The following is a 20464-nucleotide window of genomic DNA, read 5'->3' on the forward strand; positions in this document are numbered from 1 at the left end:
CCACCCTCACCGAAACCCTAATCCCAAACAACCTGCAAACAACCCTAATCACCAACCACCTGCAAACAACATAGATCCATTTGGAAGAGAGAGAGGGAGAAGAGAGAGATAGAGGCGGTTTTGTTGTTGTTGTTCGTCGATTTGGTCAGATCCATCCTGTACCAATCATGTTTTTTTTGTGAATCACCAACTTCTTCTTGCCACATTTCATCTGGTTCTTGAATTGGCGGCCGTTAGTGTCTAACCCACCGATCTTACCCTAATGCTGCTACTGCCGTTAGCTTGATGAGTAGCAGCTAATAAAGGATTTACACAGAGGTTAATGTCGCCGGCGTGAGGAGGTGGCGGTGGCGGTGGTGGCGGCAGAGAGGAGTAGAGGGAGAGAGAGAGAGGTGGTGGTGGTGCTTGTGAAGAGAGAGAGAGAGGATGTGTGTGTTTATATCTACAGAGAGAGAAGGTTTTTTAAAAATGACTATTTTGCCCCTGAGGAAAAGGACAAAAACCAGTTTTTTTAAGAAATCTGACCTGATTTCATTTTTGGACTAAGATGGCAACAAAATGCAAACCTCAGGGACCCAGATGTTAAAATTTTGGATTTTGGACTAAAGTGGCAAAAGTGAGCAAACCTCAGGGACCATTTTGGCTATTAACTCTAGTTTTTTTATTGCTAACCAAGTTATTAGGGTGTACAGGGTGGTCGCGGCAAGGGGGTGCGGCAACCCCTTTGCTGATCGGCAAACACCGCCGCCACCATGATTTGCCGTACGGGGAGGTCTGGATTTGGGGGATGGTTGCCGCATGCGGGAAGGGAAAAGGTGAACGTTGGACATGAATGTTGGGTGGGGCCCACCATTATTCAACCATTGATGTTTTTTTTTTTTTAAATTAGTTTGCCTCATCTCATTTTAGGCATGCACCCCTTATGTTTTTTGGGCAAGAGGGAAGAATGAGAAGGGAAATGACATGACACAATATGATTGGGTGGATGAAAAGTTTACCCCTTACACCCTTATATCTATTGTGTTATTGTGTTATTGTTACATATCATTTATCTTTTAATTTGTTTGTTAGATAGCTTTTGTTTTATCTTTAGTTTGAATATATGTTTGTTTGTTAGATAGATATTATCATTATCATCCTTAGTTGGTTAGCTTTATAATTAGCATTTTCATTGTAATTTCTATATACATAAAGAGATATGGTATTCAATTATTTAGCAAAAAGAAAATATTATTCAACGAAATCAATTTGTTTTTCGTTTCGATTCATCAGTATTAAAGAAGTATTGCTCATGAGAACCAAATTACTTTGTTGTTTTGTTTGATTATTTTACACATTACTGGCCCTGAATTCTAAACATGAATCAAACATATGAATTACAATTACAAAAAGCTGAACAAAATTCAAAGGTTCCATGCCTTTTGTCATGGTGATGCCGCATGACAGAAAACGACCTTGGCTTTGTTCTGTAAAAGACGCCAATGAGGCTCCTGGTTTGGATGTTTAATGAGAAATTCAGGCCCATTTTTCAGTAGTTCAGTTGGAGATATAGTCAATATTTTTTTTAATTGCATAATTAAACTATGTTTTGTTGATAGGGAATATATATAAAACAAATGTTTGTTACGTAATCTTCTTTAGAAAAGAAAAAACACCTTTTTCTCCATCCAGCCCCTACAAATAGATACATTAACTGATTAACAATAACACCCGCAAGAAGTCTATTGGAGAGATGGCTGCTGGAGATTCATCAAAGGATTTGGAGAGAAGCTATTTCGATGTGTTAGGTCTATGTTGTTCATCTGAGGTGCAACTGATCGACAGGATTCTTAAACCTCTCCAAGGTGTTCATCATGTCTCCGTCATCGTTCCAACCAGAACTGTTATTGTTCTTCACGATGTCGCGCTCATTTCGCAGCTTCAAATCGGTAATAATCTCTCTCTCTTGATACCAATATGTTTAGAATTAACAACTTCTTCTCAGTTTAAATCAATTTGAATGAGATGATGAACAAACATTGAATAAAAGTAAAAGTTTAAAATAATAGTTTTATTTATTTATTTATAATTATAATATATTGTAGTATGTATGTAGCAGTTAGTTTTTTTAATTTCGTTGACCTGTATAACTGGAACCTTTCATGCTTTTTTTTGCAAAATTAAATATATATCTTCCTGAAGAATAAGTTTGAAATTACTTCCCTGAAAATAAGAAAAGTTGTTAATGTTCATGTGAAGATTGGATCAAGTAATAGTTTGTTGAGTTTGAATGATTAGTTAAGGCACTAAACCGAGTACGGCTAGAAGCAAATGTGAGAATGAAAGGAGAGCAAAGCTACCAAAACAAGTGGCCAAGTCCTTTTGCAGTGGTGTGTGGTCTGTTACTTTTGTTGTCATTTTTCAAATATGTTTATTCACCATTTCAATGGTTGGCTCTTGGTGCTGTCGTTGTTGGCATCATACCGTTGGTTTTGAAAGCTATCGCATCACTAACGAACCTTGAATTCGACATCAACATTCTCATGCTAATTGCAGGTAAACTACACATACATGTGATATTTAAGTTGCAGTTGTTCTAATCACTTCTTATATGCAGCTGGAGGATCTGTTTTCCTAAAGGATTACTGGGAAGCCGGGACGATTGTGTTTTTGTTGAATATATCAGAATGGCTCGAGATAAGGGCCAGTCACAAGGCCGCTGCTGTGATGTCATCATTGTTAAGCATAGCTCCTCAAACGGCTGTATTAGCGGACACTGGTGAAGAAGTCAACACCAAGGAAGTGATGGTCAATACAAGACTTGCAGTTAAGGCTGGGACCATGATCCCCATTGACGGAGTAGTTGTGGATGGGAACTGTGAAGTTGATGAGAAGGCTTTAACTGGTGAATCGTTTCCGGTTTCTAAACAAGTAGATTCCAATGTTTGGGCAGGCACTGTTAATCTAAATGGTACTGCTTGATCCACATATGTTATGTTTAAAACTAACTAAAATCAATTTTTTTAACTCAAATATCTTTTAGGTTATATCACTGTTAAAACTACCACTCTAGCTGAAGCCTGTGTAGTAGCAAAGATGGCGAAGCTTGTCGAGGAAGCTCAGAGTAATAAATCAAAAACTCAAAGATATGTGGACAAATTCGCCAAGTATTACACACCAGGTACAATTTTTCTCTGTAATTCTTTTGATTTGTAATTTGTTCATGGGAGAAATAATTCACCTTGTTAAGCTTCCGAGCTATTTATGTATCGAGTCTTGATTATGTTTTAATAATTTAGCCTCACTATCCCCCGGGATAGGGGTAAGGTTTTTCCTCATCCCACCCTCCCCAGGGCCAAAACTGCTACAAGTGGGATTTTACTGGGTACGTTTATTTGTTTGTCTGTAAGCTTCTGGTTACAAAAACAAAGCGAATCATGCCGGATGTCACTTGGGTTTTGCAGCTGTGTGTGTAGTAGCCGCATGCTTAGCTGGAATACCGGCTGCTTTACGTGTCCAAGATGTGGAAAAATGGTATCACTTAGCATTGGTGGTTTTGGTAAGTGCATGTCCATGTGCGCTCATCTTGTCTACACCCGTTGCAGCATTCTGTGCATTGTCAAAAGCTGCTACATCTGGACTTCTAGTTAAAGGGGCAGAATACCTTGAAACGCTTTCTACGGTTAAATCTATTTGTTTTGACAAAACCGGCACAATCACTAAAGGGGAGTTCTCTGTGTCCAACTTCCATCCGCTCATTAACAGTCACAAATTGTTATACTGGTAAGTTATTCATCCTAAACACTTTTTGTCTGAATCTTTTAAAATTTATTATAAACAGTTAGTATTATTCAAAGTTAATAACAATCTAATTTTGTAAATAAAGCAATTGGGGTTTTTCTATGCACTAGCGACTTTCAAGTTTCAACCCATTTCACCGATTACAGATAAAACATCTCACTAAACTGGCCCATTTATAAGTAAATGGGTCAGAATTTCCACCTAACCTTTTTATTACATTGGAGTGATTCTTGAAGGGTTTCAAGCCTAGAGAGCAAGTCTAGTCATCCAATGGCTGCAGCGCTTGTAGACTATGCACGCGCTCATTCAGTCGAACCACAACCAGACAATGTGGAGGAATTCAAAGATTTCCCTGGCGAAGGTATTTTTGGAAAGATTGATGGACAAGATGTTTATGTCGGAAACCAAAAGATTGGCATTAGAGCAGGGTGTTCACAAGGTAAACCTCGGTTTTCTAGATGCTGTTTTACTCCCATTATGTTTTCTTACTTGTTTTTTAATCAGTTCCAACGAATGAGAGCGAAAATAATGAAGGGAATTCGATCGGTTACATATTTTTGGGGTCTACTCCTGCTGGAATCTTTAGTCTCTCTGATTCATGTAGAATCGGAGTAAAGGAAGCACTCGAAGAACTTAAATTTATGGGGATTAGAACAGCCATGCTTACAGGAGATTGTCAAGATGCAGCTGATTATGCACAAAATCAGGTGAACACCAAACTTCTTGTTCTCAACGTGTGATCATGTGCCGCTTCTTTGTGCTTAAATCACTACTAGAAATTTGGCATTTTCTAACAAGCTTTTCCGTTACAATTGCGTAGCAAATTCAAGTTTGTTACACATTTGCAACAAAACCTTGATGTTGGAAAAAACCATGTTGAAAACTATTTACTACGCATTTACTACGCAATCTTTAACGCATTTACGACAAAAATATGGTGTCGGAATTTTATGACGAATTTTCAACGCAATTTCAGTTTAGAGCTTTAAAGTTTTGCAACGCACTTGTGACGCATTTTTTTCCGTCAAAAATGTGTTGCAAATATGTCCGAATTTGTAACGTTTTGCGTTGGAAATTTTCGTAACAAATTGACATTTTTCTAGTAGTGAATTGGTCTTGATTTTGCAGTTAGGAGGGGCATTAGAGTCTGTTCATGCACAACTTTTACCTCAAGATAAAGCTAAAATTATAAAAGAACTTCAAAAAGAATCCAAAACAGCCATGGTTGGGGATGGGCTGAATGATGCACCTGCTTTAGCCACAGCAGATATCGGGATCTCAATGGGTGTTTCCGGATCAGCATTAGCAAACGAAACCGGACACATAATCCTAATGTCAAATGATATCAGAAAAGTGCCAATAGCCGTGAGACTCGCCAGAAAAACCCGCAGAAAAATATTTGAAAATATATTTATTGCCACAGTCACCAAGGCTGCTGTAATTGCATTAGCTATTGCGGGCCACCCGCTAGTTTGGGCTGCAGTTCTTGCCGATGTCGGGACCTGTTTGCTACTGATTTTTAACAGCATGCTTTTGTTGCAAGGTACACCGTCGAAAAGCATGAAAACGCAGTGCTTGTCTGCTGCTACTAAGGTTCAAAAGCAGGGTGGTTGTTGTGGTCAGGACGAGCTGAAGCATTTGGTAGTACAAGAAGCTAAAGAAAACGGCAGTTGTTGTGCTCGCGATGTTATACCCGAAACGGAAGATAACGAGTTAGTCCATCCACTGATTGACAAGAAGGGACATCTATCAGAAATTGTGATCGAGTAAATGTCCACAATATCTCAAGATGTATATAGTTAGTGGTTATAAGTGTTGGGGTGGTATTTTATGTAAAATTTGTGGGTGTAATGTAAATATTGTTGCCCGTTTGGGAATTTGCTTGACATGTTAATGTGTGAATTGTGATGGTAAAATTTTCAAACTTCAGCAAACCATATTCAAATTAAACTAGAACGGTGTGCACAATGCGGCCGGAAACACAGGCATGGTTTGGTCGGTTCTGTTATTATCCTCAACTGAAGCGGAAACCGATGTTCTATTTTATTAGCTAGTTGGTTTTCAGTTAATCAATTTGGTTTATTCAGTTAGATTGACGGTTTTTGGTTTGGTTCGTTTAATTTCGGTTAATAACCAAAACCAAATTTTGGCTAAAACTTTTGCTTATAAATACATGAAATGGTGTATAAATTCATAAAATGAAAGTATAAATACATGAACAAGAGGTATAAAAGATATAAATATATAAAAATATGAATGGTTCAGTTCGGTTCGGTTAATTTTGGTTAAACGGGGATACAAAAAAACGATAACTGGTTTTTGGTTAATTGGTTTTCGGTTAATTTTGGTTAAACGGGGATACAAAAAAAAATGATAACCGGTTTTTAGTTAATTCGATTTTTGGTTAATCGGTTTTTGGTTAGTTTAGTTTTTTGTTGATTTCGGTTCGGTCATCTGTTTTCGGTTCGGTTTCGATTAACGATTCAGTTATTGCTCACTAACCAATGTTAATTACGTAACATGTCCATTTTTAATTAAAAAAACTATAGTAATATTATACTCAAATTAAAGATAATAAAATGCATGTTTTTATGGTTTATTTTTTTTTTTAAATATTAACGTACGAAAAAGTTATGGTCGTTTAAGAATCGTGTGGTTGTTACTTTTTTTTTACAAGGGGGACAAAGTGTAACAACTAAATAATTAGAGTTAACTTTCGTTTTGCTCCCTGTGGTTTAGTCATTTTAACGGTTTTGCTCCAATAATTTAAATATAGTCATTAAAAGTAGGGGTATTTCGGTAGTTTGTTCCCTGGCTCTAACTCAATTAAAACGTTTCGTTAAAAGTCGCGGTAGTCGTGGTAGTTGCAGGTGGTGGTGGATGGTAGAAAGAGTGGTTGGAAAGATGGGGGATCAGAAAAAAATTACTTATGTATATGTAAATAAACACGTTATAGATTTATTTAGGTGAAAAGACTTACATGCCCTTACTTTTATCTATAAAATTACCAAAATACCCTTCTAGTTAATGGATTTTTTGGTGGAGTTAGAGGCGGGGAGCAAAATGACGATAAGTTAGAAAAATCAGGGAGGAAAATGGCTATTTTTAAACTATTGGGGCAAAACCGTTAAAATTACCAAATCACATAGAGCAAAATAAAAGTTAACTCAAATAATTAATGAGAATTTGGTTAATCACGATGTTATCAAGATGGTGAGATTAAAATGTAGTTATCATTTGAAGGACTAATTTTTTTTTATTTTTATATTGTACTTTATACATTAAATCCTAAAAACTCTCAACTTGAGGAATCTTATAACGCCCCTATCAAATGTAATAAAATCTTAACATCTACTCAAATCATGAATTTGTTTTTCACTATGATTGAAGTTTAGAATAAAGGGTTGATTATGTTTTGTTTTAACAAAAAAAGTATGAAATGTGAACAAAAAAGTGTACCATGTAAATGCCACGTAGATAATGAGAATTTCACATTTCACACTGACTTATACAGGTTCACGGAAAAGATGGTGTCAAGTTAAAGTTTAAATGCAGTCCCTTTAAACCCCTTAGCTCCATGGATGTTGAAAGCTTAGCCGGAGAATTTACACATTTGGATATAAAAACAACAACATGGAAATGCGGGGTGGATAAGGCATCTGGACCCGACGGGTTCAACTTTTCTTTCAAAAAACACTTCTGAGATATTTTGGGACCGGACTTCTATAATTTAATGGCGGAGTTTCATGAAAACGAGGTGATTAAGGTTGTAGTTCGTCTTTAATACCCTCATATGTAAATGTGTTGATCCATTATCATTAAACGAATACCTCCCAATTAGCCTTATTAGATGTATAAACAAAGCCATTTCTAAGGTGTTGGCGAATAGTCTAAAAATGGTGATAGGGTCGGTGGTCTCCGAGATGCAAATTGCTTTCCTTGCTGGTAGAAACATCATAGAGGGCCTGCTCATACTTAATGAGGTACCCTCATGGCTAAAAAAAATCAGAAATCTCAAGTTTTTCTCTTAAAATTTGATATCGAACAGGCTTTTGACAACTTCAACTAGGAGTTCCTTGATTTGATTCTGATGTAAATGAATTTCCCTCCAATTTGGAGAAATGGGTGAGGGGCATCTTAGCTTCGGCCAGAGCATTGTCCTGGTGATTAGCTCACCTACATGGGAATTTCAATGAACAAAAGGCGTCCGACAAGGTGACCCCCTTTCATCTTTCTTGTTTGTTTTGGCGATGGAGGCGGTGTTGGTCATGGTTCGTAAAGCTATCTCGGTGGGTTTGATTTGTGGGGTACAACTTCTATACGGTGGCCCTTGTTTGTCACACCTTTTGTACGCCGATGATGCATTTCTAATCTGCCAATGGTCTAATCTAGCATGTTAACCATTTTACAGTTATTCCACTGTTTTCATCTCGCCTCCGGCCTAAAGATCAATTTTCACAAGTCGTGTTTGTATGGGTGTGGTGTTAGTCGGTAGGAGCAGGAGTCCATGGTTGTATCCCTCGGGTGTAACTCAGGTACTTTTCCTTTACAATATCTTAGCTTGAATGTGGGAGGCAACATGAATAGGGGCCATTATAGGGTCGGAGGACTCATTCTTTCATACATTCTCAACTTCCTTTTTAGAACATTTTGTTCTCGAAACATTCTAACGTAGCACAACTGTGACAACTCGCATTTCAAAACCTATCCTTGTGCTCTGTATAACATGTTTTGAACGCGACGTGATTATGTGATGCATTTATTTAATGGAATATTATGGTTATTACGTTATGTGTTTATGTGTAATACATGTATATGTAATGCGATCACACAACACGAACTCAACCGCACCACACTAGTCCATCGCAAAAGCCCTTGTTGGGCCGCACAACTCATGCTCGTGACCAAAGGGCAGCCCAAGAATGGGTTCGGCCCACTCCCTTTACACACATAACCCACGAGGAGAGTGTATGCTCCTCATTATTTGCAAATCACATAACACACACAAACCCTACTCTCTCTTTCTCTCCTCTCGAAGCCGACGACATCAACATCCCCTTCCTTGAAGCTTTCTTGCTCGGATCGATCCTATCCCTCTCTCAACCGGTTAGTGTTTGCAATTATCGGTTGTATGTTAGATGATGTTATGATCTATATGTATTACATGATGATTTAGTGATATCTTGTGATTGAACATGATATAAACTGTTGAGGCTTTGTGCTCATGTAATCGGCCATAAGTGTTTAGACTCGGATAGAATATAAGTTTTGGCTTGAATGAATGATGGATTAAGGTTCTTGTTGCTAATCATGCTATTTGATTTGATGTGATGATGATGATTTGCTATATGTTTAATTAGGGTTCATACAAATTAATTAGTGAATCAATTGGTTTGATCGAATATTGTATAGTTGGAAACTGTTAGCATGGATAGATCGAATGGATATTGGAAACCATTGAGTGATTGTAACTGATCGCATAATTTTAGGAAACATATAAATGATCGCACAAGCCCCTTAGTCGCACAAGAGCTGAACGCACAAGCCCTTGGATCACACAAGGGCAATTGCACAAGACAGTCACACAAGTTTTGGTGCAACTGTTCAAGCACATTATACAAGCTAGGACTGCATGATCGCACAAGACTTGTGGATCGCACAAGACAGTGTCGATCACACAAGCCTTGGGCCACACATAGTTGTAAAGTTGTTACGTTATTTGGGCCGTGTGGCCCAACTCAATCGCACAAGGTTTAATGGACCGCACATGTTAACTGTTGTTTAATTAAGTTTGGGCTGTTTAAACTGTTGGGCCAAGGATGTTGTGGGCTGGGATTATCGGATCGCACAACCCATTGTGGATCACACAAGTGTGCTGATCGCACAATAGGTTGGGCCCAATGTTTATTAGACTTCAATTACGGAATCGCACAAGATGATTGAGCCGATGAACTTATGCGAGCCCAATCATCTGAGTCGCACAAGTTGGACAATTAGGTGTATTTGACTGTAAATTTGTGCTACGTGTTCGCCATGATCAATACGTGTTCGCAACCTGTTAGCTTATGTGTAAACCTACGTGCACTACTTGAACCTAGACCTGAATTGTATGGTAACCATGTTAGGACGTGGTTGACCCCTAGCAGCTCGATTGACCTTTCGCTTATCTGCCGAGCTAACCTAAGGTGAGTTCACACTTTCTACAAAGCATGGTAATTCCCGGTGGGTTGGGAATGGGTTAAGGAATATGGATTCCTCGTCCTTCTTGGGTAGGACAGTACGGGTTAAGGAATGTAATTCCTCGTCCCCTTGGACAGTTTAAAATTCACTAGACCAAAACTCTATCACCAAGTCCCTCCTTTATATCGACTTAATCGCCGAGGCCAATGGCGAACGGGTCATTAGTTAAATAGCGCTATTAGGTTTGACAAACCTCACACCGTGCCGCAGAGGACGGGCGTGGACTAATGGACTATGGCACGTCAGTGATGATAGATACCGACGCTAGGGCACATAAACATGACTAACGTCAGTAGTCGATATGGTAACGAGTCTAGTAACACGGGGTAGCCCCCACGGCTGGATTGCCAGAGTAAATGGGATTAAACAAATAACGTTTTCAACTATGGGGTAAACCCCAGGAAACTATGTTTTTTTGGAATAACTTAAACAAACACCCAACTGTGAACTCGCTCAACTTTGTTGTTGACTCGTTACTACATGCTTTGCAGGTCACTAGGTTTAGCAGGAGCTTGCATGGGGAAGAGTCGTTGTGGAGCATGGACATTGAGTGTTCATGATGAACTTAAACACTTTTAATTTATGATTTGGGTTTTGAACTGAATGCTTCCGCTGATAACTTAGACTTGTTAAACTGTTTTTAGACACCAGTTATATTGTGTGGTTGAACTTTTAATTACTTTACTATATTGTTCAATATGATTGGTGGCTTGGTCCTAGTCATGTCACGCCTCCATGCGGTGATACTCCGCGTGTGGATTTTAGGGGTGTGACAGATTGGTATTAGAGCCATTGGTTATAGTGAACTTGGTTTTAAAAGGGGAGAAAGTTTTGATAAAACCAGACTATAACCTGTACAGTGCTCAACAATCCACAACGACACTTCGCTTCACGTGCAAGACTCAACACACTATAGGTAATATGGTTTCTGTTTGTATTGCCTGCCTGTTTGTTAAGTAGTGCATCATTTATGGTATACTTGGTTGACATAGCCACTGACTAAAAACCCTGTGTGCTTACTCTCGCCTCTCATCCCATGCTTACGCACTTATGTGACACCTTTCTCACCTATGTTTCCCTTAATGTGAAGATCATGAGTGGGTGTCTCAACTTGACTCAGGATCAGCTGACGACCTTGATTAATGAACGGGTTGCTGAAGCTTTAGCAACCCAAACAGGGAGTCAACCCATGCACACTCAAACACGCCTAGGCACCTTCAAGGCATTCTTGGAATGCAAACCTCCCACTTTCGACGGCACTAGAGGGGCAATCGGCCTTCTACACTGGATCCGAAGAATCAAATATACATTCAAGGAAAGTGAAAGCCCTGCCAGCAAATGAGTAGAGTACGCTACTGGCACATTACAAGGGAAGGCATATTCTTGGTGGAACACACAAGTTCAGATGCTCGGGTTGGCAGACGCGAATGCCACCCTCTGGAACGACTTCAAGGATTTGATTAAGGAAGAATTTTGCCACCTGGACGACATTCTGAAACTTGAAATAGAGTATTATGGTTTGAAGATGGAAGGATCAGAGATTGAGGCATACACAAAGAGGTCCAACGACTTGGTTGCCTTATGTCCTAGCTTGTCACAACCCATATCTAGACAAATCAAGCTATACCTCAGAGGCTTAGTCCCGGAAATCTAAGGGTCTGTAATTGCGGCCAACCTTTCCACAATCCAGCAAGTCGTTCGTTTGGCGCACCAACTCCCCGATCAGGCGGCGGAAGAGGGCAAGTTGCCCAAGCGTAACTTTTCCAATGCAAATGCTCTTAATAGTAACAAGTATGTTTGGGGCGATCACCAGGGTGAGGGTCCTAGCTCTACACAATAGGACCCGCACAGGAAACCCGTAAAGCAGGGGCTGAACTACCAGAATCAAGGGGGATACCTAGGGAATAAGCCGAGATGCCGCAAATGCCAACGGCACCACAGCGGGTCATGTGCAGGATCGTGTTGCCATCGGTGCAAGAAGACGGGACATATGGCTAGAGACTGCAGGAGCCCATATCTTGCAAACCGGAACCAGCAGCAGCATGGTAGCAAAAAGGGGTGTTTTCGATGTGGAGCTGAAGACCACCTCAAGAGAAACTGTCCGCAGATGAGGCAGAATCGTGACAACAACAGCAACCAGGGCAACGGGAACAATAACGGAGACAATAATGATAACCACAGGGCTGATAAGCGTGAGTTCCTGAATGGACAAGGAGAAGAAAGAAACAACCCCAACGTTGTGGTGGGTAAGTTCCTACCAGACAATTTCTTTGTTTCTATCTAATTGATTCGGGTGCCGATGTTAGATATGTGTTCCTAAGAGTTAGTCAGATGCTTAAGCGTACCCCAATAACCTTAAAACACCAAGCATGTTGTAGAACTAGCTAATGGACAAGTCTTGAGGGCACACACATAGTTAAGGGTTGTAACCTCGCTTAAACCGGTCCGACCTTCTCTATCGACCCTATCCCCTTCATACTTGGTAACTTCGACGTCGTTATCGGGATGGATTGGTTGTCTCATCATCGAGGAGAGATTCTTTGTAAGGAGAAATCGTCCGCATTCCTTGTTCAGGTGAAGAACCTCTTATTATTCGTAGCAACAAGAGTAACGCTGTGGTGAACATCATCTTTTCCTTAAGGCCCGGAAATGCTCACGAAAGGGCCACACTGTTATCCTAATTCTTGTTACTGACACCTTGACGAAAAGAAAAGGAGATAGAAGATACCCCGATTGTACACGACTTTCCCTGAGGAATTACCTGACCTTCCGCCTCGCCGTCAGGCTGAATTTCAAATCGAGCTAGCTCCTGGAGCAGCACCAATAGCTCGTGCTCCTTATCACTTATCCCCATCAAGAACTAGAGGAATTGTCCACTCAGCTTCAGGAACTTTTGGGCAAGGGTTTCATTCATCCTAGCTCTTCGCCTTGGGAAGCTCCAGCGTTGTTCGTAAAGAAAAAGGACGGTGCCTTCCGCATGTGCATTGATTACCACGAACTCAACAAGGTGACCGTGAAGAATCGATACTCTCTCCCTCGTATTAATAACCTGTTCGACCAGTTGCAAGGGAGCCATTTGCGACTTATTTTGGAACTTCTTCGTAAAGGACAGCTTATGCTAAGATCTCGAAAGGTGACTTTTGGCTTCGTGAAGTCCATTCCCTAGACCACGTGGTTAATAGGGATGGGATTCAAGTCGATCCATCCAAGGTTGACTCAATCAAGAACTGGCCTGCAAATCTTGGGATTTGTAGGATGCTACAAGAGGTTTACCAAGGAGTTCTCGAAGTGTGCGCAGTCCCTTACTGTCCTTACTCAGAAGGGTGTCACCTACCGTTGGGGTGATGCTCAGGAATCCATGTTTCAACAGCTGAAGTTGAAACTTTGAAGCGCACCTATCCTCTCGTTACCTGAAGGCACGGACGATTTTGTGACGCGTCAATCCAAGGACTTGGTCGTCAGATGATGCAACATGAGGAAGTTATTGCTTACACGTCACGCCAACATAAAGTTCACGAAAAGAACTACACTACTCACGACTGGGAGTTGGGAGCCGTAGTCTTTACACTCAAGATATGGAGACATTACTTGGACGGTACCAAATACACCATTTATACCGATCACAAGAGTCTCCAGCATATCTTCGACCAGAAGGAATGGAGCATTCGACAGCAATGATGAATCGAACTCTTAAACGATTATGAATGCGCAATCATGTACCATCCAGGCAGAGCCAATGTTGTGGCTGACGCCCTCAGTCGAAAGGAAACCAAACCTAAGCGCGTGCGTGCGTTACAGCTTACCATCCACTCTAGTCTTCCCGCTCAAATTCGCGATGCTCAGGTCGAAGCATTGAAAGCAGAGAACATCAGGGCTGAGTCCCTGAGAGGATCAAAGAAACGGTTAGAACAAAAGGAAGACGGCGCCTATTACGTGACAGGGCGGATCTGAGTCCCACTTTATGGAAACTTACGCGAGCTTGTGATGGATGAAGCGCATAAGTCTCGTTACTCAGTATATCCTGGTTCGGATAAGATGTACCACGACTTAAAGACTACGTATTGGTGGCCTAGCATGAAAGCCAACATAGCAACTTACGTCAGTAAATGTTTGACTTGTGCGAGAGTCAAGAGTGAATACCAGAAATCATCAGACCTACTTCAACAACCAGAAATACCGACATGGAAAATGGGAGCAAATTTCCATGGATTTCGTTACTAGCCTGCCTAGAACTCAACGCGGAAATGACACTGTTTGGGTGGTAGTGGATCGGTTGACTAAGTCTGCACACTTTTTGGCTATCAAAGAAACAGACAAGTTCTCTACCTTAGCAGACGTTTACTTAAAGGAAGTAGTGCCAAGGCATGGAGTGCCAACCTCTATCATTTCTGATCATGATGCACGTTTTACTTCTGAGTTGTGGCAAGCTATGCACAAGTCTTTTGGCTCTCGGTTAGACATGAGCACAACATATCACCCGCAAACGGATGGGCAGTCTGAACGCACCATCCAAACCCTTGAAGACATGCTTAGGGCATGTGTGATCGACTTTGGTAATGGCTGGGAAAAGCATCTCCCGTTAGTGGAGTTTTCATATAATAACAGTTACCACACTAGTATCCAGGCTGCTCCATTTGAGGCATTGTACGGGCGTAAATGCCGATCACCTCTTTGCTGGGCAGAAGTGGGTGACAACCAAATCACTGGCCCAGGACTTGTGGTAGACGCAACTGATAAGATTGCTCAGATACGACAACGAATGGCGGCAGCTCGCGATCGTCAGAAAAGCTACACTGATAAGCGCAGGAAACCTCTCGAGTTCCAGGTTGGGGATCGAGTGCTACTCAAAGTCTCACCTTGGAAAGGTGTGGTTCGTTTGGCAAACGAGGCAAGCTTAAACCGCGATACGTTGGACCTTTCGAAATCATAGAGAAAATAGGTAAAGTGGCCTACAAACTGAATCTACCCGCAGAACTCAGTGGAGTTCACAACGTATTTCACGTGTCGAATCTGAAGAAGTGTCTGTCAGATGAGACCCTTATAGTTCCTTTGAAGGAGCTAACAATCGACGATCAGCTATGATTCGTTGAAGAACCAGTAGAGATTACTGACCGAGAAGTTAAGGTTCTCAAGCGTACCAGAATACCCCTTGTCCGAGTTCGTTGGAACTCCCGTCGTGGCCCAGAGCTTACCTGGGAACGAGAAGACCAAATGAAACAAAAGTATCCCCAATTGTTCGCGAAAAGTTCAACCACTACTGAGGTCGAAGCTACTGCGGAATTTCGGGACGAAATTCCAAACCAACGGGGGAAGGATGTGACACCCCAGGAAACCATGCAACCTAACTAGCTTCCTCAGTGAGTACACGCGCTAAATTTCGGGACAAAATTTCTTTCAACTTGGGGATAATGTAACAACTCGCATTTCAAAACCTATCCTTGTGCTCTGTATAACATGTTTTGAACGCTACGTGATTATGTGATGCATTTATTTAATGGAATGTTATGGTTATTACGTTATGTGTTTATGTGTAATACATGTATATGTAATGCGATCACACAACACGAACTCAACCGCACCACACTAGTCCATCGCACAAGCCCTTGTTGGGCCGCACAACTCATGCTCGTGACCAAAGGGCAGCCCAAGAATGGGTTCGACCCACTCCCTTTACACACATAACCCATGAGGAGAGTGTATACTCCTCATTATTTGAAAATCACATAACACACACAAACCCTACTCTCTCTTTCTCTCCTCTCGAAGTCGACGACGTCAACATCCCCTTCCTTGAAGCTTTCTTGCTCGGATCGATCCTATCCCTCTCTCAACCGGTTAGTGTTTGCGATTATCGGTTGTATGTTAGATGATGTTATGATCTATATGTATTACATGATGATTTAGTGATATCTTGTGATTGAACATGATATAAACTGTTGAGGCTTTGTGTTCATGTAATTGGCCATAAGTGTTTAGACTCGGATAGAATATAAGTTTTGGCTTAAATGAATGATGGATTAAGGTTCTTGTTGCTAATCATGCTATTTGATTTGATGTGATGATGATGATTTGCTATATGTTTAATTAGGGTTCATACAAATTAATTAGTGAATCAATTGATTTGATCGAATATTGTATAGTTGGAAAATGTTAGCATGGATAGATCGAATGGATATTGGAAACCATTGAGTGATTGTAACTAGTCGCATAATTTAAGGAAACATGTAACTGATCGCACAAGCCCCTTAGTCACACAAGAGCGGAACGCACAAGCCCTTGGATCGCACAAGGGCAATTGCACAAGACAGTCGCACAAGTTTTGGTGTAACTGTTCAAGCACATTATACAAGCTAGGACTGCATGATCGCACAAGACTTGTGGATCGCACAAGACAGTGCCGATCGCACAAGCCTTGGGCCACACATAGTTGTAAAGTTGTTACGTTATTTGGGCCGTGTGGCCCAACTCAATCGCACAAGGTTTAATGGACCGCACATGTTAACTGTTGTTTAATTAAGTTTGGGTTGTTTAAATTGTTGGGCCAAGGATGTTGTGGGCTGACGGGTGGTCCATAGGACAACCCTTAATGATGTTAAAAGACTATTTTATCCCTCATTTGATTGCGTAATTATCTTGAATTAGATAACCACAGTTGCTTATGTTTCAGGTATATTTTGGGAGCTAAAAGTGGATAAAACGCTGCTTAGGATGGAACGGAGTGGAACGGGGCATGCATGGAAGGAAAGAAGGAAAGAAACAAGAAGATCAGGGCTCCACCGTAATTTACGGTGGGTACCGTAAATTACGGTAGACCCTAAAGTTGCCCAGATTCCACCGTACCACAGTCTCAACTCACTGTAACAACTTGAAGTCCATCGTAATTTACGGTGGAGAACGTAAATTACGGTGGAGGTGACGGAAAACTTGTAACTGCCTCATTAAAACAGTTTTTGTGGTGCCTTTTCATCTTATCTCATGATTGGACGTTTTCTCTGCATATTGGGGGCGATTTTGGCTAGATTTCCTTGGTTCCAAACATTTCTAATCAATTGGTTTGTGTTTTTGATTTGTATGAACATTAATCGTTGTGTGATGATGATGTACCAAGTCATGCGTGGCTAAACTTTTAGTGATCATCCTAGATGTAAGGTTTGATTTTGAAACACTATGTTTGTGCTTGAATTTCTAGAATAATAACTTTGAATGTTTGTTTGAGTTATTATGGTGATTGAATGTTTGTTTGTAAAGTATTGATTTTTGTTTGCTTATAATTCTAAACCATACGTTCTTGGTGTCGTTGGCAATCGAGATATCATGGGAGGGATTAGGGTTGGATAATTGTCAATTGATCATCGGGTAACAACCTCGCATTTTATAATCCGAGTACTTAGTTCCCTTTCATCACAAGCAGATAATCAAACACGAGCCATGTCTATGTGGTTCTTTCTAGTTAAGCATAAACATTAGTGTGGATTAAAACCTGAAATCTAGGATGGTCGCTTGTCCCTAATCTTTTTACAAAACTAAAATCTTTGATTTGCAATTTAATTAGTTAATATTAGTTCTTAAAACCAAAACAATCAACTCTTGAATTTTAATTTCTGCACATTAGGTTAATTATAGTTAATTTGCAAAGCTATAGATTAAACACATTTTCCACATACTCCCTGAGTTCGATAACCATTTACCACTATCTATTAGTTGTTATTTGGATTAAATTTGCGTGTACCACGACAAGCACGTAAATTTTGGCGCCGTTGCCAGGGAGTAGTGCACAACGTGTGTTAATCTAGTAGTTTTGTTTTTTGTTATTTTCGGGTTTACGCTGGTTGTGTTTAGTGCAGGTACTTTCAGGTGTATGCATACTAGAGGCTCTCACAAGTCGTCACCGCTATCGTTTGATCCGGAAATTGAAAGAACATTGAGGCAAAACAGAGTTTTATTACGAGAAAACAGAATTGTTGGTTCACCTACTTCACCTATTACACCGAGAAACATCATGCAAGAATCTCAAGTACCACCCATAACGGGTTAAACGACCTCATCATTCATACCTACTTCCACACAACCTTCACCAAACACCACCATACCTAATACTACCATTGAACCTACTCCACCATTTGAAGTTACACCAACCAACACCACGCAACCGATCACTACTCAAGTTGAACCCAATCTTACCTTTAGCCCTTCTATTACAATTCCACCATTGTCACACTTCTTTCCTCCAACTACGGGACAATCATCCTCTAACTTCACAATCGCACCAAATTCAACTATTGTGCATGCTACTTCATCCTTTAGACCACAAAACCAATCGGGTTTTCAATATTCAATTCTTCCCTTTGGGCAATTTTTGGGAATTCAAGGGGATGGATATGACGATGGGTATGAAGAGGATTTTAGGGGGTATGAAGAGGAAATTTTTTTACTATGGGGGTGATGGAGGATATTTGGGACCACAAGGGGAAGCGGGTCAACAAAGTCAACCAATTCAACAACTTCAAAATATGGGTAGACTACCGGTTGGAGTGCAACACATTAGACCGCAAGGGCCACAATTGCAACGCCCTACACCGCTACATCAAGTGCGGCCTCAAAACATGCAACCTCAATTTCAAAGGCCGATTAAACAACAACCAATGCATCAACATCAATATCAACCACCGTTTGCTCCTCAAGGGCCTATGCAAGGACAAATGGGTCAACCAAGAGCACCATTAGGTGCCCCTCAAAGACATCAACGGGAAGTAGTACGGGGAATTGAAGCTCACTTCCGGCCTATTATCACTAACAATCCTTCGCCGGTAGTGATTCCTCATCGTGCGGATGGAAGAAATTTTGAAGTTAGAACAACCGCCCTCCAAAGTTTACCAAAGTTCAAGGGGTTAGCAACGGAAGAACCCTACTTTCATTTGGAAATGTACGACTCCATTTGCAACACTATTGGAGGTCAAGGGTTTTCTGTGGATGATGTCAAGTTGGTCCTTTTCCAATTTTCCCTAGAAGATAAAGCAAAGAGATGGTTTCACACTTTGCCCTCCGCGTCCATTTTTACATGGGCCGACATGCAGCAAATATTCTTGGATGAATATTACACTTCTCAAAAGACCAATGATGCTAGAAGAGGGTTGAGAAGTTTCCAACAACAATCGGGGGGAGATGTTTCATGAATCCTTCGAAAGGTTTAATATGATGTTACGGAATTGCCCTCATCACGGGATCCAACTTTGGGAATAGTTGAATGCGTTTCATGAACGGTTGAGTTCGGAGGATGCACATGATCTAATGTCGATCACTAATGGTACATTCGGTACGAATTATGAACATGTTGATTGGGCATTTTTAGAACAAATGGCGGTGAATTCGAAGAGGAAGCTCAATCTTCAAGGCGGGCAAGGCATGTGACACAAAGGCCAAAAGTGCATTGAGTAGAGAGTGGCAATGTTCAAACCACAAACCAAGTGTACAACGTGTGCACCAATTGCAATGAAATAGGCCATACGACGGAAGTTTGTGTAGTGGGGGTGGTTGATGAGCAAGTAGAGGAAGTTAATGCAATTCAAGGAGGGGGTGTTCGAAATTTCAACATGAACTCCAACACATACCACCCCGGGTTACGAAATCATCCTAATTTCCGTTATGGGAATGTAGCGAACCAAGTTAACCCAAACTTTCAAGGAGCTCAAGGTAACTTTGCACCTCGTCAACAATACAATCAAGGCAATTATCGGGGTGGAAACAACTATGGTTATCAAGGGCAATTTCAACAAACGGGTCAAGGTGGTTCGGGTCAAAGATCATCAAGCGGGAATGAAGTCATGGATATGCTTCGGGCTATGCAACAAGATATGCAAAAGCGGATGCTTCGGGCTATGCAACAAGATATGCAAAAGCGGAATCAACTTGATGAAGTCCGAATGCAAAAGGATGAGGTTCGTGACAAGAGCATCCAATCAGTAACAACCCAAACAGGTCAATTGGCGACCGACGTGGCGGAGTTGAAGAAGAACAAGGGTCAACTTCCTAGCGACACTAAGGTAAATCCTTCACATGGTTCGTCAAGAGTTAACAATGTTAATATTAGTCATGTTAGTATATTGAGAAGTGGAAAAGAATTTAAAGCAAATTTTGTAAGTCCCGTAAAACGGATCTTTCAATGATATCAAACCTAATCTTGTGAGAGTGTGGAATCCAATCACAAGATGATTCAAGATTAAACACGAGAAACAGAAAATACGAAGAACACAATACCGAATCACTTTCAACTTGCACACGTTCTATTACTATGAAAGCAAAACGTCTGGTACAAGTTGACACACCACCAATCGAATCCTCTGCCTCTCTCTCTAGAGTAATTGTAACTATCATGATCAAACCCTAAAACAAGTTAGAAACTTGTTTATATACTAACTCAAGCCCACTTCCCTACATGGGCTCCCCT

General features: G+C 40.8%; 1 protein-coding gene across 1 annotated transcript; it reads left to right on the forward strand.

Moving 5' to 3' along the window:
• The first annotated feature begins 1642 nt into the window (after positions 1-1642).
• Positions 1643-5730, forward strand: LOC110878461 (putative inactive cadmium/zinc-transporting ATPase HMA3). Its single transcript, XM_022126763.2, has 8 exons — positions 1643-1928; positions 2278-2535; positions 2597-2950; positions 3023-3160; positions 3444-3762; positions 4017-4219; positions 4285-4487; positions 4909-5730. Exons 1-8 carry the CDS (start codon positions 1733-1735, stop codon positions 5548-5550), a joined length of 2313 nt encoding a protein of 770 aa, XP_021982455.1. The 5' UTR covers positions 1643-1732; the 3' UTR covers positions 5551-5730.
• The last annotated feature ends 14734 nt before the right edge of the window (positions 5731-20464 follow it).

The sequence above is a fragment of the Helianthus annuus genome, chromosome 9 (genome assembly GCF_002127325.2).
Source record: "Helianthus annuus cultivar XRQ/B chromosome 9, HanXRQr2.0-SUNRISE, whole genome shotgun sequence".
NCBI classification, from domain to species: Eukaryota; Viridiplantae; Streptophyta; class Magnoliopsida; order Asterales; family Asteraceae; genus Helianthus; species Helianthus annuus.

Coding starts and splice junctions, on each gene's coding strand:
- LOC110878461 (XM_022126763.2), top strand. CDS start 1,733: ATGGCTGCTGGAGATTCATCAAAGGATTTGGAGAGAAGCTATTTCGAT. Junction 3,161..3,443: donor CGCCAAGTATTACACACCAG/GTACAATTTTTC, acceptor TGGGTTTTGCAG/CTGTGTGTGTAGTAGCCGCA. Junction 4,220..4,284: donor TAGAGCAGGGTGTTCACAAG/GTAAACCTCGGT, acceptor TTTTTTAATCAG/TTCCAACGAATGAGAGCGAA.